Source organism: Apis cerana, linkage group LG14 (assembly GCF_029169275.1).
Source record: "Apis cerana isolate GH-2021 linkage group LG14, AcerK_1.0, whole genome shotgun sequence".
NCBI classification, from domain to species: Eukaryota; Metazoa; Arthropoda; class Insecta; order Hymenoptera; family Apidae; genus Apis; species Apis cerana.
Window position 1 is genome coordinate 8,191,695 of NC_083865.1, and position 19,226 is coordinate 8,210,920.

At 37.6% G+C, this 19,226-nt stretch overlaps 1 protein-coding gene across 3 annotated transcripts in view; it reads left to right on the forward strand.

Annotated features, from left to right (window-relative positions):
* The window catches only part of LOC114577337 (zinc finger protein rotund-like), a 200,677-nt gene that overhangs the window by 109,233 nt on the left and 72,218 nt on the right, over positions 1–19,226 (forward strand). For all 3 annotated transcript variants that reach the window (XM_062084562.1, XM_062084560.1, XM_062084561.1), the window contains exon 5: positions 14,061–14,236. In XM_062084562.1, coding sequence (XP_061940546.1) covers positions 14,061–14,236 — 176 coding nt within the window. The remainder of the gene's footprint in view (positions 1–14,060; positions 14,237–19,226) is intronic.

A 19,226-nucleotide genomic window follows, 5' to 3' on the forward strand; every position in this document is an offset into this window, starting at 1 on the left:
ATTTGCTTTGGAAATTTTATGTATTGATTGGATTGAACGTTATGGATGAAACGTATCGAATGTAATTAGAGAAATTCTTTTGAAAGGATGAAATTTGGAAAAGAATATATCGGCACCATGGGGCGATCTCTGTTTCGACGACCAAATTTCGACGACGTCATGCGATCCGTGCATTAAGGATTAGTGGATGGAAACGGGTGAACCCTCGAGGCTGATTTTCGGGGCCCCGGGAAGAAATTCGGTTCCGAGACACGCGAGGCGACGATAATCACAGCTCCGAAGATTGAGTTATTATTAACTCAACGCGTAACATTGTTGCCTTGCTTACTTGCAACTCCCGAATCTATATCCTGCAAATTCAAAGATGAATAAAAATCGAAATAAAAATACAATGAAATTCCTGGACGGAGAAGCGAGATCAGAAATGGAAGCAAATTGCTCGAATTAGAAGAGAAATATCCATCTCCTGAGATAGCTAGATTAAAATCCGAGTGTTGTTGCAATTAAGAAATTGGAAAAAATTGGAACAGAAACGAGTTAAAATTGGAAATTTTCTCCAAAAATAAACGGCTTATGATCCAAAATCCAAGTGCGCGATTCCTCGAGTGCACGGAAATAAACCTGGGAAAAGAGATGAACTAATAATAACTAGACGGAGCCACCGATCATTAAGGGTTCGAAAATTCGAGGGCTGGCACTAGCCAAGTCGGTCCTTTCGTCACGATTCCCGTTTTCGAAACGTAACCGACGGCAAATGGCCGTCCCCCTAATGACCGGAGCACCTTCGCCATGCTTAATATTCCCCCTGTTCTTCTCCCCCTCCTCCCCCTTGGATCCCATCACTCGGCCTGGATTCGACCCGTTAATGGAACGGATAACGACTTTCACCTATGCCAATCGGTCGCTTCCTCGCAGCTTAGACGCAGCTAGTGGCTTCGTTTCAGCGGTTAACCGAATGATGCTCTGCTCGCGTCGCCACAGGTGGTTAACACGGAGTACCGTTTCGAGAGGGAATATGATGGATGTGTATCGAGCGGTGTCTTCCTTCTCTCCTTTGTCGCGTCCCTTTTTCTCTTTTTCTTCCTTGTTGTCAACGAACGTGAAAAAAATGAAAATTAAAGGCTCGATCGTGCTTGGCGCGAAATCGGCTAATCGGATAATCGATTCTATTCTTGGACGATGGAAAAAAATTCCAAAATTCGAAAACCGTGTTTAAAAACTGTTTTGAGATAGTTAGTTGATGATGATGATGATGATGATGATGATGATGATGATGATGATGATAATGATGTTGGGAAGGAGCGAATTTGCCAAACCAATTGCGAAAATAAATTTCGCAACCGGTAGTCTCCGATTATCCGCGCTTCCTTCATTAAACCAGGATCGCGCTAATGACGATAAATATCGAAATTACGCCTCGAGCAATGAGCCATTGAATCTTCGTGCGAAAAATCAGCTATCTCTCAATCACCTTCGTTCTAATCAGAGATACGATCAAAATATGTATGTAACGAGACGTAAATATTTTGCTTCGATTTCCATCCGTGAGACCGGAAGAGCGGTTGCGAAACGATGTTTATATTCGAATTTGTCGTAAACAAATTGGTATCTCCTTTTTTCTAAATTCATATCGAAACCTTTTTTCTCGGGGAGAGATTCGAATTGCCCGCCGAATGACGAAATATACGCTTTATGATCGGTGCGCGATCGCTTCGAGTGGAATTGTGATTTGAAATCGGTAATTGGAAATTGATTAAATCGTTAGATCATGGTGAATACGTGTTTTTTTACGTGTGTTAATGTAAAGCAAATTAAATGCAAAGTATCGAAGTAATAGTGATTCGAGTTATAAATAAATTAACGTGTCTTGCAACGATCGATCGTCCAAATTTAGAAATTTTCAACAAATGACCGACTCGAATGAAATGAACGATTTAAAAAAGGGGAAAGAATCGGTAGAATCGTTCGATTTTGAATTCAGATTTTAAATCGAAAATCAGACAGTTTAATACAATCATTCGATTGTGTTGCGCAATCGATGAATTTATGAATCTGTGATTAATAAACTATTGTTACCTTATCGCTTCATCATCTGAAAATCCTCTTCTCTTCGAATTAAAAATCCTTGAGAAAAAAAAAGGAAAAAAAGAAAAAATAAAGTTACGGTTGAAGAATCGTGATCAAATGATAAACGTTTCGTTAATTTGCATTAATATACTGCTCTATTGTTCATCTATCACGATTTCTTAAACTTCCGTCGTTCAAGAATCCTCTTCTTCTTAGAGAATATTATTAAAAATAGCCGAGAGAAAAAGGAAAATGGTTACAGGTGAGAAGTTACGGTTAAATGAATGGTCGAAATGAAACGTCATCGATGAGGCCATTCATACTCCCTCTTTCTTGGATCCAAGAGTAATTGAAAGGGAGTTTGAGTTTCGGTAAGGGCTCGTTTCTCGGTTGATATGTTTCTGTAAAGCGACGTGTAAATCGAGTCGTTGCTCATCGACGAGCTACCACCAGTCGTCGTGATATAAAATCCAGCAACGACGTCGTAAAACTCGAAGGCCGGGCGGTAAAATCTCTGGAAAAGCCATCAAACTGAGGCAATGGGTGGAGGAAAAGCTCGAAGGGAGGAGAGGAACCCGTAAAAACACCTGAAGTACCGATCACCCGAGCCAGACGTTCACCAGACGGTCTGTCTGGTGAAAAAATTCCAACTTTCCTTACTTAAACTTGGAAAAATTTCTGTGTGTAAAGAAGCTTCACTCTTTTTTTCCTTTTTTCCTTTTCCTTTTTTTTTCGTTTGGAAACTCGACTCTCTTTTCAAATTCGTTTCCATTCTCCTTCTGACGGGAGGGGAGATCGATCGATTAATAATTCCTCTTTAATTCCTCTTTTTCTTTAATTCCTGTTCAATTCGATTTCGAGTCAAGGAACTTAAAATTATTCCAAAGTAATTATTTCGAGAGAAGTTCAAAGTTTCTTTCTTTCTTTCTTTCTTTTAATTCCTCGATCTCTCTTCGAAATTTTCAATTAAATCCGATACCATAAAATTCCGGTTCCATAAAAATTCGCCGTATAATATTAAAAATTCCATTCCATCTTCCATTAATTCTTCCCCTTCTGTGTGCTCCACTTCTGTTATCCACTTAATAAATGAAAAATCGAATATAATCTCGAGAACAATATTCTCCTCCGTATTCTCTCCCGAATAGGAGGAACGAAAGGAGCGCTGTTCTTACCGATCTTCGCGTCTCTTTCTCGCCTAAAACATTTTAGTCGATGAGCATACGCCCGGAGGCAGCCATTGTCCGGAGAGCTGGAAAGGTCCCGAGACTGGATTAAAAATCAGATGCACATTTGGCAAGGACGTTATGTCATCGGCCAACTATTAGACCGGCCAGACACCTTGCTCTTTTGGGGGGGTCTGCATACACGCGTGGACGGTCGTCTCCGTTCGAAAATATTTCTCTCCTGGCATTTCGATCGGAGAAAATTCGAAAATATCAGGAAAAAGAAAAAAGAAAAAAGAAAAGGAACCCCAAGGAAACCACGACTTCTTTGGTATTTACGAAGATTTTTCATTATACGCGCGAATACGCGAGTCCTCCCTCTTTTTCCTCGTTCCTTCGAATTCTGGGACACCGATGATATACCCTTGAAAGGATTCTTGATTGGATTATCCCTTTTTAAAGCGTTTAGAACAATCTTTTATAAAAAAAAAAAAATAAAGAAAAGAAAACAGATAGACACGAACTTGAACTTTTTCTTGGAAAGGGAAACAAATTTTTGGAAGAATCCAGAAGATTATGTTTTTTACGATCTTGCAATAATAAAATCTCGTAGATTTATGTACACGCTGAAAATTTCATCAAACTCGATTCAAAAACAAAAGGAACGGCGGACGATCGAGTATTTTGCGTTACGGAAGATTATATATTTGTACATGATAAAAATTAAAAAATAACGGAAAAATTCCAACGAATTGAAGAAATCGGCTCCAAGACTCAATTCGATATCCTGACGAATTTCTAAATTTTGTCAGTGCAGAAAGAGAGGAAGAATACAATAATAACTCAATAACACGATGAATGTTACAATTTTATACATATGATTTTTTTCTTGAAGAATTGTAAAATATCAGGTTTTAAAGAATAAAACAAGCGAGTAATTAGATCTCATCCGCGAGAAGCATCTAATCGGATTTGCCCACGTGTCGTGGATTTATATCGTTCGCTCCATTTCCGCACGTACGAGCTCGCGATCTAAATTTTATATGGTGATACAATGGCGTGCGAACAATCAAGAATCCACCTCATCGTTCATTCCGATGCACCGTCTCATCGAGGAACCGAGGATCGATAGTTCTCTATAATTGGTGACATTTCGCATCGAGTCTCGTTTGCATAATTGAACAGGCCAATTCTTGAACTTGAACGATCCGTTACACTCGAGGAATATATTATTATCCTGGTCAATTAAGAATTCGTATTTATTATCGAGGCTAGCCGCGAAAAAAATAATAACGAGGAGGGGAAGAGTCTTCCGGAGGGGAAAAAATCGATGTTAAATTAATGGGATAGCGTTGGGAAGAAATTCGGAAGAAAATTTAAATTTAAACTGCACGCCGGTTGAAGAAATGATTCGGGAAAGGAATTGCAACGATGAAAAGGAAGACGGGAGAATTTCAGCAATGAAAAAACGAAGGGGAGAAGAAAATTTTAATATAAAAAAAAAAAAAAAAGAGGAAGAAAAAATTCAACCAGAAAATAGAATAGCAAAGGAGGAATTGCAGGGACAAAAAAGCGCTGCAAGGACACCAAGAAAGGGAATACTATCGACTTAAAGAAACCGGAAATGGAATTCCAACGATAGAAGAAATAGCTGAAGGTACGTCAAAAAATTGCAGTGAAAGGAGACCGCATGAAAGAAATTCCTACGGCGGGGGGAAAAAACGGAACAAGAACGCGAGAAAAGAAATACCAGCAGCAGGAATAGCAAGTAGGAATTGAACCACCGTTGAAGTACGAGCTCCTATTTAAGATCTCTTCCATTTTCTTTTAATCGCTTCATTCAGATATCATCGAAATCAGAAATTTTCCAATATCTAGTCACAACGTAACGATTCTATTCAAGATAATTGTATCGATTCGGAAAATTCACAGCTTTCTTCACTACTTTTCCCAAAAATATTCTTCGATTCGACTCGAAAAAATTGGCATTCAACATTCAAAACTATTATATTTACTCTCTGACAATTATCTCTTCTCTCGTTGCTCTCCCTTCTTTTCTTTCCGAGGAAAAATTTTCGCCACGTTCCCCCTTTCGTGTTCGAGGATCTCGAGATCGAAGAAGGAAGGAGAAAGAGAGAGAGAGAGAGAGAGAGAAGAGGTGCATCGCGAGAAACGAGTCGAAAGCTTGGAGAGAGACAGGATCCTTGATCCTTCCGACTCGATGACGTCAGGATCGCTCTCGACGACGACCACGACGACTGATCGAATATTCATGAGCGGCGAGGAGACAAGCGCGGACCACGGTGTCGTGTTCGCGGCTGTTACGACAGAGATCTTAATGGGCCGAATCGAAATCGTAATGATAACAGCCAGCCTCTTTATCGCCCGACCCTTTCACCCGTCGCCTCCATTCTTTTAATCGCTCCAACCGCCGATTTTTCCAAGATCTCGTTTTCCTCTCGTTCATTGAAACGACATTTCCTTCTTTTTTATCTTACATTCGAAATTATTTAGAATTCATTATTGGGAATTTTCGTATTTGATATGTTTTCAATCGGAATTCTTTTTTATTTGATAGAAATTAGAGAAATTTGAAATTTTTTACTTTTATAATTCTTTTAATTAGTCGATGATCTTTTCGAGATTTTCACTTTTCGGACAATTTTCCATTTTTTCCCTCTCTCTCTCTTCTTTTACGTTGTATTCGAGATTATTTTTTTGACGAGAATTTTTTTGGAATTTTTTTTCTTTTTTTTCTTTTTTCTTTTTTTTTTTTTTTTTTCATTTGGAGAGCGTGGAATTTTAAAGTCTTTTTTCTTTTAATAAGACAATAATTTTTCGAGAATTTGTTTTCTTTTGTCTCCGTGAAAAAAAGGAACGAATCTTGGAGATTTTTTTTAGCATTGGCTGAATTTTTAATCGACTTTTTTCGTTTCGACAAATGGAAAAATTTACAATCTTTTGATTTTTCTTTTAAACGTGCTGTTATTTCGAAGCTATTTTTTGAACAGCTTGTAGTGCATATGTAAAGTTTTTTTTTACAAATATTTGAATAATTCAATCTTTTTTCCAAAGGAAAAAAGTTAATTCAACTCTTTGCTTTTTATCATTTTTATTCCAATTTATTTTGTAGACGTTTTTATATTTCAAAACGAGTGTGTTTCAATTGCCACGGGGAGAAGGAGGGGGAAGAAATTGTTAAGAAACGAGGAAGAGAGAAAGAGAGAGAATTAGTTCGCGGGACAATCGAAATTCCTCCAACTCGAAAGAGGCAGAGGCTCGTCGAATTCCGACTCGTTTCAACGCAGCTGGTAAACAATTATAAACATGTGTCACAATGGAGACAATTGTTGCGCTCCCACGACCATTAGTCCCATTTCCCGCGTGCTTAAGTTCCGCAAAAGGGTGCCTCTTTCCAACTTGCTTTCCATCCACTGGAAATTTTTACTCTTCGCCTTTCGTTCCATTCATAACAGAGATCCGTCTAACTTTTTTTTTTTTCATCGATCTTCGTCTTTCGTTTTCGAAACATCGCGACGTCGAGGCGAGATTGAAAAACGACGAAATTAACGAAATCGACGATTGATTTTTTTCTTTTTTTTTTTGTAAATCTTTAAATAGATAATTGAAACGAGAAAAAACACATTCGAATGTATAAACTTTCGAATCTGAATATTATTCAACCGACCGCCATTAAATCGACTTAATTTTATACGCAACCATTTAATTACTTACAGTTTTATTGCAGTTAATTATATTACATAACGTCGATACAAAAGTGCCCGTCATGATCGTTTTAATGAAACTATCTATCAAAATGATTTTGCTTTCGTCAGTGATCGATAATTAATTCAAAAATATTTAATTAGACGAATTCATTCAAACATCAACTCGAATATTATACTTTTTTTAAACCAACCAAAATTTTTCATTCAGAGAGAGAGAGAGAGAGAGAGAGAAAGCAACAGGTGTTGCGGAGACTTAGACCATTTCTTTGAACAGAAATTGTTAAATTAATATTAACATCTTATCCTTGAAAATTTTATTTATTAAGGGGGGCAAAATTTTACATCGTCGTTCGAATCTTCCATGCATTGTCTTCTCTCGACAATCCCAACCACAGCAATGATCGATAATATCTACTCACAAGGATCTCGTTATATAAAACGAGACGTATCTTTCGCTTGGTGATGCTTTTTTTCTCTTAATTATTAAACATGTATATATACAAAATGTCGTCCAATCTATAAATCCAATCTTGAATCAGACATTTATCCGACTATTCGATTCAAGTTTTTCCTTTTTTTCCAATTTTTAATTTCTCAACTCAAAGCGTCAAAACGTGCAACTCGAAAACGCGAATTATTGTTTACAACGAGCGTTAATTTCGCCGCGTGTTTCCATCGTCAATGAGATCATTAATGACGCATGACGTCAGTCAGGCCGCGGCTTCGATGCAACCAACGATTTTGCTAGAATTGTTTAGTCGTCACCTACAAAGCGTGAAAAACCACCTTCTTTTCCCATCTTTTCCACCTTTTCTCCTTCTTCGCAACCCAAGTCGTTCGAGTCAACCATCTTCTTTTTCCCATCCTCGTCGATTTCCTTCGAGGAATCGTTTGAAATCCTCGATATTTCTCTCACGTGTTTCGTTTTGCATTATTGTGTATGTTTTCTTTTTTTTTGAAATTTTTTGGAATTGGAAAACGCGAAATCGATTGATGATTGATGCACGAAGAAAATAGCTTTTCACTGATCATTGAAACATATTCTCATTGATTCGATCGAAATATTTGCTAAAAATGTACGAGTTAAAATAATTAAAAATAATTAAAAATAAGTTGAGCGGCGATTCGTAAAGTTTTTTCGATTTTGAAAATTTTCCACTCTAAGAAGAAATTCATAAACGAATAATCGGAATTGCTAAGTAGAAGTAGAATCTCCGATTCGTAGAATTTTAATCAAAAATATTGCGAAACATATTGCGGGCATAGCAACACCGCCGGAGGAAACTTTTTGAAAATTTAATCGCCGAGAGTTGGCGGAGTTAATTTTGAAAAAATTATATTTAAGAAACAAAAGAAAAAAAAAACAAAAAAGGAAAAAAAAATATATGATAATAAATTAGTTGCGAGAGATTTTCGAAAAACGTTAATCGTCCTCGAGATTTGTCGTCGTAAACAAGCGAGTCGGGAACGAGATGAATCCGCATCCGCGTATATATCGACGGTATTAAATATATATGGAAAAAAGAAAAGAAGAGGAATATTGTATTCTGCGTGCCAAAAAAAAAAAAAAGAAGAAAAAAAGAGAAAAAAGAAGAAAAGAAAAAAAAAAGAAAAAAGTTCTGAAAGAAGTAATGTATCTTGTTCCCAGTCAGTCGGATTGCTTTGCATTCTAAACTTAGCAGAATTGGCTTTTATCTCCATTTCACGTCGTATTATCGTGCTCCATTCAACCAGCATAAAGAGTTACCTTTCGACTTCTGCCTTCCGGCGGAATCTTCTCTGTTGCGAACCAAAGATTTTTCTAATAAATCCATCCTTTGGATCTTCTCTGGCTCAACTTAGAAATAATTAGCCTTCCCCCCCCCCCCCACATTGGACGAGATTTCGTCGAAGAGATTTTTCAATACGGACGAAAGAATCGAACGCGATCGGACAAAACTTCATTACGGATTCTTATACCTTTTTTCCCCTGTTTACACGATGTACACGGGTTAAAGGTCTTACATAATTTTCCAAGAAACGTGTAATTTCTACAGCCTTATTCCACTTACCGTCGATCGACGATCTTCTATCGATCCTTCTTCGTGTCTTCTTGCAAAATGTGGAGAACCAGGTTAATATCGTTTCAACATTTCTATGATACACGTGCTGTCATTCCCCCCATCCCTCCATGATTAAAAAATTAATTCTTAGTCTTCCGAATCTTTTTTCGCAAGGATGGAAGAAAATGAAAGAAATTGAACAATAATCAATTCCTTAAGAATCATATTTTATTATTATTATTATTATTATTATTATTATTATTATTATTATACAATTTGATAATGGTACGGTCGAGGATCACAATGAATCGGTCATTTTTCATCGAACAGTTGTAAAAAAAGAAGAAGAAGAAGGAGAAAAAACGAATCACCGTATTTCACGAAACGTCACTCGACAGAGGATAAAATTATAATTTATAATTAGCCGACCGTGGAACTTTGAACGAAGAAAAGAAACTCAAGCGTCGACAAATTTCTTTAATCCTTTCCTAAAAATTGCTACAAAATTTCCGGATTTCTCTCTGAAAAAAAATCACTCAAAAACTGCTCAAGTACGACCATCTTCAAATATGAAATATTTGCCAGTCGTAATATTTATTGAATCAACGATTGATTTTCGAGTCGATGTCCAATTCTCGATCGTCATCTGTATTATTAGTAACAACGAATAATAATAAATAATAACAACAGACTCGAAGAATGGCGCATTCGAGATGGAGGCGACGGAGAAAAAAAAAAAAAAAACAAAAGAAATAAAAATACAGGATTTCGACGTTGTTTTAAAAAAAGTGACGCGTTGATAAATCACGACAGATCGAGCGGAACGACGCAGAAAAATGTCGCACTTGTTGCAGCTTTCCGCGGTGTTGCGATATTGATTGCGCTAATTGCCGGTCGAAGGAGAACTTGCCCTCCCTCCCTTCCCCCTGCCGCCCCCCTCTTAGCACCGGTCGAAGCGAGAAAGACGATCACGGTGCACGAGATCGCGTATGCAAATGATAATTGTCGAGTTCAAGCACGCTGGAAAGATCAATTAATTGTGCCGCGAGGAGAACGTTACGTTGGTCGCTACATGGAGACACTACCGTTTATTATTATATCGAAACGAAGGGAAGGAAAAAAAAAAAAAAAGAAAAAAAAAGTTGGATATAAAAGTTGGATAATTAGGTATAAATTGATCGTTATTAATGTTTTGCAACTTTCGTTCAAATGTTGAATAATTGTCTCGTATTTTGTATAATATCGTGATAAATAATATCGTGACAAATAAGATAAAAAGAAAAAGAGAGAAAAATGGAGAAACCATTGCTGATTGTATTCCTCGGGAATAGAAATGATTAAACGGATGATTGAGCGGATTTTATCAGGAATTGTTCGGGTGACAACGATAGTTTTTCCGCAATTTCGAAATTTAATCCCGATGGAAAAAAGGATGGAGAAGGATCGTTCCAATTGTAGATGGAGTATAGTTGCGATGTGAGAATTGATAATGGAAAAATCGTGGATCAATGACAATTTTCGAACAAGATATTTTTCGAGCTTATCTTCTCTAACGATCGTTATTTTATTTTTGCTATATGGAAATCGTTGTTCCATCGCAATATCTCGTAATTGTTGCAATTGTAATTCTAATGAATCTTTTGATCTTGTAGAGATCGTTATTTTTCTTTTTTTTTTCTTTTTTTTTTTTTCTCTTTCCTCGAACAAATATCTGACAGTATTTATATTTATTTACGAATACATTATTTCAGAATGATGAAACTGGGGGAGGGAGGAGGGGAGGAAGAGGAGGGAGCGACATTCCAAGTATTTTTTTTAATTAAACTTAATAAAAATAATTGCACCGTGGAAACGATGCAATGTGTGGAATCGTGCTTATTCAAACACGTCGCGTTTTAAATTATACCAGTGTTCAAAGGTTATATCGTTCTAGTAATATCATAAGATCGTGAAATTGGTGTCAAACTACTAGTCGGCAATTATTATAAATGTATCACGGTTGTTTCTCTGCTCCCAATCGATTTATCCCCTTCGTTCATTCTCTGTTTTCTCGTCGATCGATTATAACTCGTTCACAAGTGAATATCCCCCTTCCCTCGACCGACGAATCAACATTAATTCGATCCAATTCTAAACTTGAAATATTATACAAATTTCTTCTATCCCCTCCTCGACTCGAGCGAAAGAATGTAATTAAAAAGCAGATAAATTTGCAATTCGTATGTATGAAACTTTTTTCACTATTTCTAGACGACGAGAATGCATAAATAAAAAAAAAAAAGGAATTCTTTTTTTGCAACAATCTTTTTATAAAAATACAACTTGTATAATTTATATTTATATCGCGTATATTATCTCCTCTTCTGTATTCAATACCACTTTCCACATTTTTTTATCGATCGATGATCTTTCTCCATGTGTAAGCATATCTCTAAGGTATAAGATATATAAATTGAAATGGAATTGAATCTCCACAATACTCGCTATACCTCGAAGGATCTCCGTGCGTTCTCCGTGGACTGGGTTAAAAGTGTCCCGACTGCATATGCACGAGCAATTACGCGCGCATGAACCGGCCAATTAGACGGCTAAACGTTACGGTAATAGTCGAGCGATAAAAAAAGAAAAAAGAAAAAAAAAAGAAAAAAAAAGTACGGGAAAACGTGATTTGCAAAAATTTCGCGGCGAGCGGTGACGCGATTTAATAGCAAGATTAATTGGCCTTGTGTGGCGTTGTGTTGCTCTTATTATTGCTATTGACACCAGTCTGTTAACCATTATTTCGTTAATTTGTCTCTCCATTCTGAAATAAAATTTGCTTGCTTATATTTTAAAATATCGCAATTTTTTTTTAAGAAAGATTCGACAATTGTGCAATTTTGACAAGTCAAATGTTAGATGTATTCGTGATTCTGAATTTTTTTTAAATGTTCACCATTTCATTTGATGAATTTGAAGGGAGGAATTTTATTCGATAGAAATGCTTTGAGATATTGGAAGAGACGTGAGAAATATTTTCTCCGTTTTCATAAAGGATAAAAAATTACGACAAAGTCACATGGTGACGAACATTTCAATGAACGAAAATATTCTTTTTAAAAAATACTCACCAACTTTTTTAAAATGCAACTTTCCAAAAACTCATTCCAAAAAAAAAAAAAGAAAAAAGAAGAAAGAAATGATCGCGCAAAAACTATCATTTGTCAAAATATCTATCCTTTTCGATCATCATCGACTCGACTTGGAGCTTTCTTCTCGCTTGGCTCCCGAGATCATCCCGTGATGGCAAGAGGAAAAATATGGATGGAAGGAAGGGAACAGCGAGAAGATGGAGAAGAACACACGCACGCACAGAGAGACGGATGCACCTGTAACTCGCGGCTCGGTCTCGATATTGAGAACTCGCCTTTAATGACAGCCACTCGTCGTAATGCAGGATCACTCGTCCTTGCAACTTGGCCAGGATCCTCGCCCCTCGCTCCGCGTGTTGCGCCAGTCTCTCTCTTTCCCTCCTCTGTTGCGTGTTCACCTGTTCTGTCGACTGTGTACAATTCTTCATATCTCGAACACCTTATTGTTAATTATCACACTGGATCGAACGTAGATCTCTCGTGGATTCGAGTTCAAAAAATAGTTGCTTTTCTTCGCGCTTGGGACGAAGTTTAACGTTTTCTAATCGGATAACAGCATAATTTTGAAGGATTCGAAAATAATTTTATTATTCTCCATGGATCTGAGAAAGTGATTTTTCTTGGATTTTCAACATTACGACGATTTTTATTCGAAATTGAAGGAGACAGGTTTTTGAGGGTCTTGGATGATGGATTTAAAATTCTTTGGAATCTTGGGTTCAAAATTTGAATAGAAGGATTTTCGTAAAGTCTCTAAAAGTAATCAGAATTTTAGAAATCCACAAATATTTCTTTCTATTTGCGAAGATATATGAACATTATAATGGGATTATTCTTTGAGTCTTAAATTAGTAAAAAAAAAAAAAAAAAACATAAAATTGCATAACTATTGTGTAAATTCGCATTAAATTTTATTGGGGTTACTTTTATATCGACTTTTACATCATCGATGAACGTGAAATAAAACGTGCATTTTTGTTAAAGCCAAAAAGAAAAAGAAAGTAGAAGAAAAAAAATACATTTCCACAAGTAACTATATTCATTTCCATAACACGATCGAACAATGCTCTTTAATTTCAACCTTTGTGGATCGAAGATCACTCGATCTACAATAATTAAACGGAAGTAAAATTTCTTGTACAACGATTTCGCAATTTTTATTCCACTCCAACGTTTAATTGACTCGTTATATCTTATCGTTTAATTGTCCCAATGATTGGTAACAGAATTTCTCCAATTCTGTAACGCTCGTGAAATGAACGAACCAGTTTGACGAATAGATTATGTATACATGTTCGAGCGATAGTGACTTTCTAGTCTGACCAGTCACCATAAAACACGCTCGTAATGGCAACATTCGTGTTACATTTATACACAAATCTGTTGGTAAAAGAAATTTCGAATAGAAGATTAATGTTTTCCAAATGATTGCGATAATAATCGAGTTCCCTCGATAAGATTGGTCTTTCGATGTAAAGTACGAATATCAATTTCTTTGCTTCTTTTTTTTCCTTTTTTTTTTCTTTTTTTTTCACGACCAAAGAAATGGTGAAAATTAATCTTGGAAGATTTATTATTTCTGGATGATTCATTCTTTAAATAAGAAATCGTTACACTTCTCAGAATTATGATTTATGTATTTATGGAAAGCGATTAGTTTCCTATTTTTTTTTTTTTTTTTTTCTTTTTTTTGTTTTCAAATACGTAAGTAATCGAGGAAACAGGAAATTGTCCTTTAACAAAATGTTCGTTATTTATCGAGATATTTCAAATCTTCTGCAACTATTTCTTTCTTTCTCTTTCTCTCTTTACTTTACTCCTTCCTTTACTCACGATCTTTCTCATCTCTACGATTGTACGATACGATATACGAAATTTAACAAAATTTTGTTTCTAATGAAATTTGTTTTTTTTTTTTGATTTTAGGTGACGAGCAATACCGAGGCGCTGGAGGATCCAGCAGCGGAAGTCCTCCAGCGAGTCTGCTGGTGGTTCCTCAGCCTTTGACCGTGAAACCGTCTCATCCCTCGCACCTGAACCCCCACCTGGGTGGACCACACTCTCATCCGCCGAGAAAGTACCAGTGCAAGATGTGCCCACAGGTGAGCCCTTGAAAATTTCACTCGATTCATTCGAATTTCACTTTAGAATCCGATTTACAATTTGAAATATTACCGACGCTTCGATATCAAAATAATAATAATAATAATAATAATATATTTCGTAATAATTGCAATATTGGAATCTCCTCGAAATCGACTAGTGTTTTCGAAAAAGTATTTTCCAAAAAGATCTTTTTCATCTTCCGTTCCTTCCTCGAAAAACAATCACTACGATTGCTCGATCCCGTCTCGAAAGAAAATTCTCATGGAAGATGATAAAAAACGAAAGAAAAGTGGGGATGGGGGGAAAAAAATGCAGAAAAGCATGGAGAAAGAAGGAATCGACAACAGAGTCAAGGGTGCAATTAAACTGTAACTGGACATTTTTTTCTCCGTCCTGAACCCGATAATGGCTTCGTTTTATGGCGTTTCAACCCTTTACGGTGTCCCTTCAAGCCTCGTACGCACGGTAGCTGCTGATTTTTACCGCAGGTACTCGCGAACCAACGATTCAACAAAGCCACGAGGGTTATTCGCCTCTCGCCACTGTTGTAAAACACCGGCCATTCAGCTGACAACCACTTTCCCCCCTCCTTCCTCCTCCTTCTCCCCCGCTTCTGGTGCAATACGCTGAGAGACACCCCTCTCCTACCTTTTCCCCTTTCTAATTTACTTCCCCTATTTTATTCCTTTTCCCGCCAGGAATTAATCCTCGTCGTCAGAGATTTCTCTCTCTCTCTCTGTCTTGTAATTCGGTTGGGAAAAAAAAAATTCGATTTCGTTCCATTTTCGTGCGAAAAATACTCGCGCGACACGTTCTCAAATCGAATCGAAGAAATATTTTAATTTTTAAATCATCTCCCTCGATCAAACGACGACGAGTTCATCTCGAAATGTTGAAAATGTCGAAAAATTATGATCTATCTATGAAGAGAAGGAAGAGCGGGGAGAAGGTCCATTTTCTTTTTTTTTTTTTTCCTTTATCGAGATTTACCTTCCGATATTTTTCGCCTCTCACGTACGTCTCATCCTTCCGTGTATCGATTTTATACCTATTCGAACCCCTCCGTCCCGAAAGTCGATGACGTCTCCTAACTCTTCTCCTCCCTTAGGTAAAAGAAAGGGGTTGTTTCTCGAAATCGGCCAAGAATCTCGCCGTTTACACCTTGTAAATCCAACGACAGAGCGGCGGATTAGCTCGTCGAAAGGCTAAAGGGGATTACACAGCTTATCCGGCGTGGTTAATCGCGGAAAATACACGAAAACACGACGGAGGTGTTTGCGATTGTCAGTGTCAGAGGAGTCAAAGGGCTAAAGAAATGGATAAGGAAGAGAGGTTTTCTTTCTTTCTTCTTTTTTTTTTCTTTTTTTTTTTTTAGGAATAATTTGAATCGTTCAAGGTGCGTACAATTAGAGGTTTAGGTTTTTAAAGATTGTCGTTTTATCGAGTGTACCAACATTGACCAGTTTTATTGCCAGTTTCAGGTTAATAGATACGTTTTCAAATACTCTACCGACGACAATGAATCCGCAGTGTATCGAGAGGTTTTTGTTCTCTTAAAGTTGGATAGTAATATTTCTTTAATAGTATAGATTGGATTATTGAATTATTTTTAGTTAGATCGTTGTTCGTTACGAATCTTGTTTACTTTTTACTTTGCAAAAAAAGTACGTCTCTTCGTTGTACATTTTCCAGCCAAAATTATTTTTTTTTTTAAATTACAGATTAAAATTTTAACTGTAATTTAAAACAGTTCTTTGTTCCAATGTTGCAATATTTAAACGTATTGTTATTGAAAAGATCGATATAAAAATTATTCCAGCTTGTTGGATAACAAGGTTTCAATAGGGAAAAAATTTAAATCGAAAGATAGCCGTGTAATAGCTGAAGCTGAAAAAAAATGAAGTCTTTCAGCCTGTTTCAGCAGGTAGCGCAAGGGTTAAGAGGTGATTTTTTAAAAGTTGAGTCGTTTTTCCACAGCGTTTACGACCGGATTTCTCGGGTACATCCAACTCTTTAACCCTTTCCCCTTCGGTTGTTTGCAAATTAAAAAAAAAAAGGGAAAAAATGTCCTCTAATCCCTTAAACTGCCTCGAACGACGACTTATGTAAACGTCGAGGTCCACCTGTATTTTTCTCTTCTCATTTTTTTTATCCACCTTTCTCCGTGTCGTTGTAATTTAAATAGCAACTTCGATAGCAACTTCTCTAAGGAATACGCCTCTTTCTCGCTCGAAAGACGCGATAGAAGAAGAGAAGGAAAGAAGAAGAAGGAGGACTCAAAATTGAATAATATCGAGGGAAAGGCGAGGAAAGAGAAGAAACGTTGATAAAAGAATTAAAATTAAAAAAAATCCCGTTTATCGTTTAAAAAGTCAGCATAGGGGGAACAGAAGTGTCGAAAAAGAAAGAAAGAAAAAAAAGAAGCGAATCGATCGAAGGAAAAAACTGATCGATCGATCGTTCGAACGGAGGTTGAAGCGGCGAGCAAAGGATAAATCCACGTGCATAGAGAAGAGAGAAGGAGAGGAAGGTGGATAAAGTGCATGCAGCGAAGGACGCGCAACATACCATAAGACGGATCGTTAAAATTTAATGATATTCACCGAACGGTTATAGAATAGGACAGATTATCATAGGCCGGAGGCCAGTGAAACGCATCGTGGCTGATCCGACACGTATATCTTGCCCGTTTCCGTTGAAAAACAACAATTATTGCCTGCCATTAAGCGCGAATGGACGATAGAAGACCGCGGATAGAAGAGCAGATCTCGCTTCACGCGAGTAAGCGAGACGATTTTATGCGCGTTCATTACTTCGATACCAGAATCGAGGAGAGAATCGCCGCAACGATTTTTCGAATTTTCGCGATCGAGGTTAATCGAACGCGTGAAAAAGTATGGATGTGGAAAAAGATGTGCAAGATGTTGCTGAGCATTTTTTTTTTTTTCTTAAAAATTTGTTTGCAAAAAGTTCGTAGGAACGATTTTAAATTGACGATATTTTGACGATTCTTTTTTTATTTTTTTGCTCGCAACGACTCGAACAGTTATTATTCTACGTGTATATCTATTTAAATAATAAAATAATGAAATTAGTCGGCGGATAGATTATTAATCGTGGACAGTGGAAAAATTTCTTGAAATATGAATTAATTTTGTACGATGACTGGGAAAGATTGCGCTGTTAATTAGTTACGTGGAACTCGATGAGTCACTTTTATAATGGATACACGTTACCTCGAATTAGGAACGAGTGTAACTTAAAGGATGCAAATCTCAAGAAAGTCGCAATACATATGCGTGTGATGCGGTTCAAGGATCGCCTGATAGGAGCAAAGTTCGATCGATATGCTCGCATATGATCGCGTATGCGTGTTTCCATCCGTCTCGAGCGTAATGAACAAAGTTTCTCGCAATAATACTTGAAAATAACTAAACGGATTAAAAAGAGAAATCGAAATCATAACTAATAATTTTCCGCCACGATTCTCCGCAATCTGATCGACGAACCGATCCGATCCAAAGAAAAAAAAAAATTCGAACGATATAAATTACTGCTCGAAACAGTCTGAATTTCAATTACACGCATACGAGAATATCTTACGTTACTCTGAAACCAAATTTAATTAGCAAAAAGAAGGAGAATATCCCTACGATCCCGAAAAATTCGAAAAATTTTAATTCCACATTCTACAAAGACGAGAGAACGCAAAGATCAAAAAATAGCGGAGAATCGCTCGAGTCATCCTCGCGACAAAAGACATCCTCCTTCCGCCACCACCACGTTCGCCCTTCACGTTCGCGTGCAGATCGCGGCACGAATAAAGGCCCCCTCCCCTCCCCTCCGATACCCCTTAATTCGATACTAGTCACGGTTCTTCGATCCCCGTGGTCGTCGGCGTCGATAATTGAGGAAGCGGCTGCGAGATTAGCGAGTGGGGGGTTGCGGGCAGGCAGCTGCTTCGTTATTATGATTTTCTTCATTAAATGCCGATCAAGGCAACGCTTTAATGGCTTTCTGGGTCTTATCAGCCGCTGCGCACAAGACGAGCGCTTCCCGCGCGCATAAACCTGCGAGGCCGAGGTGAGCGAGAGGGGGAGAGGGAGGAGAGGGGAGGGGAGATGCGCTTATTCGTCAGCCGCTTATTTCAATATTACAGTGTAATAAATAGCGAGCGGACTCGGCCGGGATTAAATCGACGAAAATTACAGATCCCTGGACCCGTGAGGGGAGGAGAAAAGAAGTCGGCCGGCAAATTACATAGATCTTGCATAGGGCAACGGTATATTCGTACAACGTATCTGGCTGAATTTTTCCCCGGTGCGTGTCTAAGCTTTCGCTTGGAAGACGGGGATATCGTGACGTTTCGGTGATCACGCTTTGTCGCGAGCGATCAGACGATCAGAGATTCCGCGCGCGCCCCCTTCTTTGGGGGAAGAGATTAACGAGAGAATGGTTTAAGTGGAGAAAACAGAGAAGAAAAGATTACGAAACATCGATGAAACGATAATTAGAAGGTAAAGTATAGAGGGAGAATATGTAATATTGGCTCGAAAGGAAAGAAATCGGTTCGTTTTTCGATAGGATAGGTTAATAATCGGCGTTACGACAAGGGACGAAACGGCGGCCGGATTGCGTGTCGGACAATGGACGTTCGTTACGTTATTATTTTACTGCCGGGCGATGATTCTTATTGTAATTAAGCCGGCAACAGGGAGAATCGTAAATCTCGAGTTTATAGAGACGGACGAGAGGCGGCCTGGTAATATTAATCGCGCGGTAAGCTCGTAACGGCCGGCGTTGTTCGATGCGTTGTTTCATCCTCGAGTATTTGTTTTCGCCACTCTCTTTCCACGAGTGGAAAGTTTCGAACGAATTTTACAGGAGCGAAGATCTTTCTTAAGAAGCTTTCTCGAGAGACATTGATCGATTACTCACGTACGATCGAAATATAACGAATATAACGAAAGATTTCTTGGAAAAAAA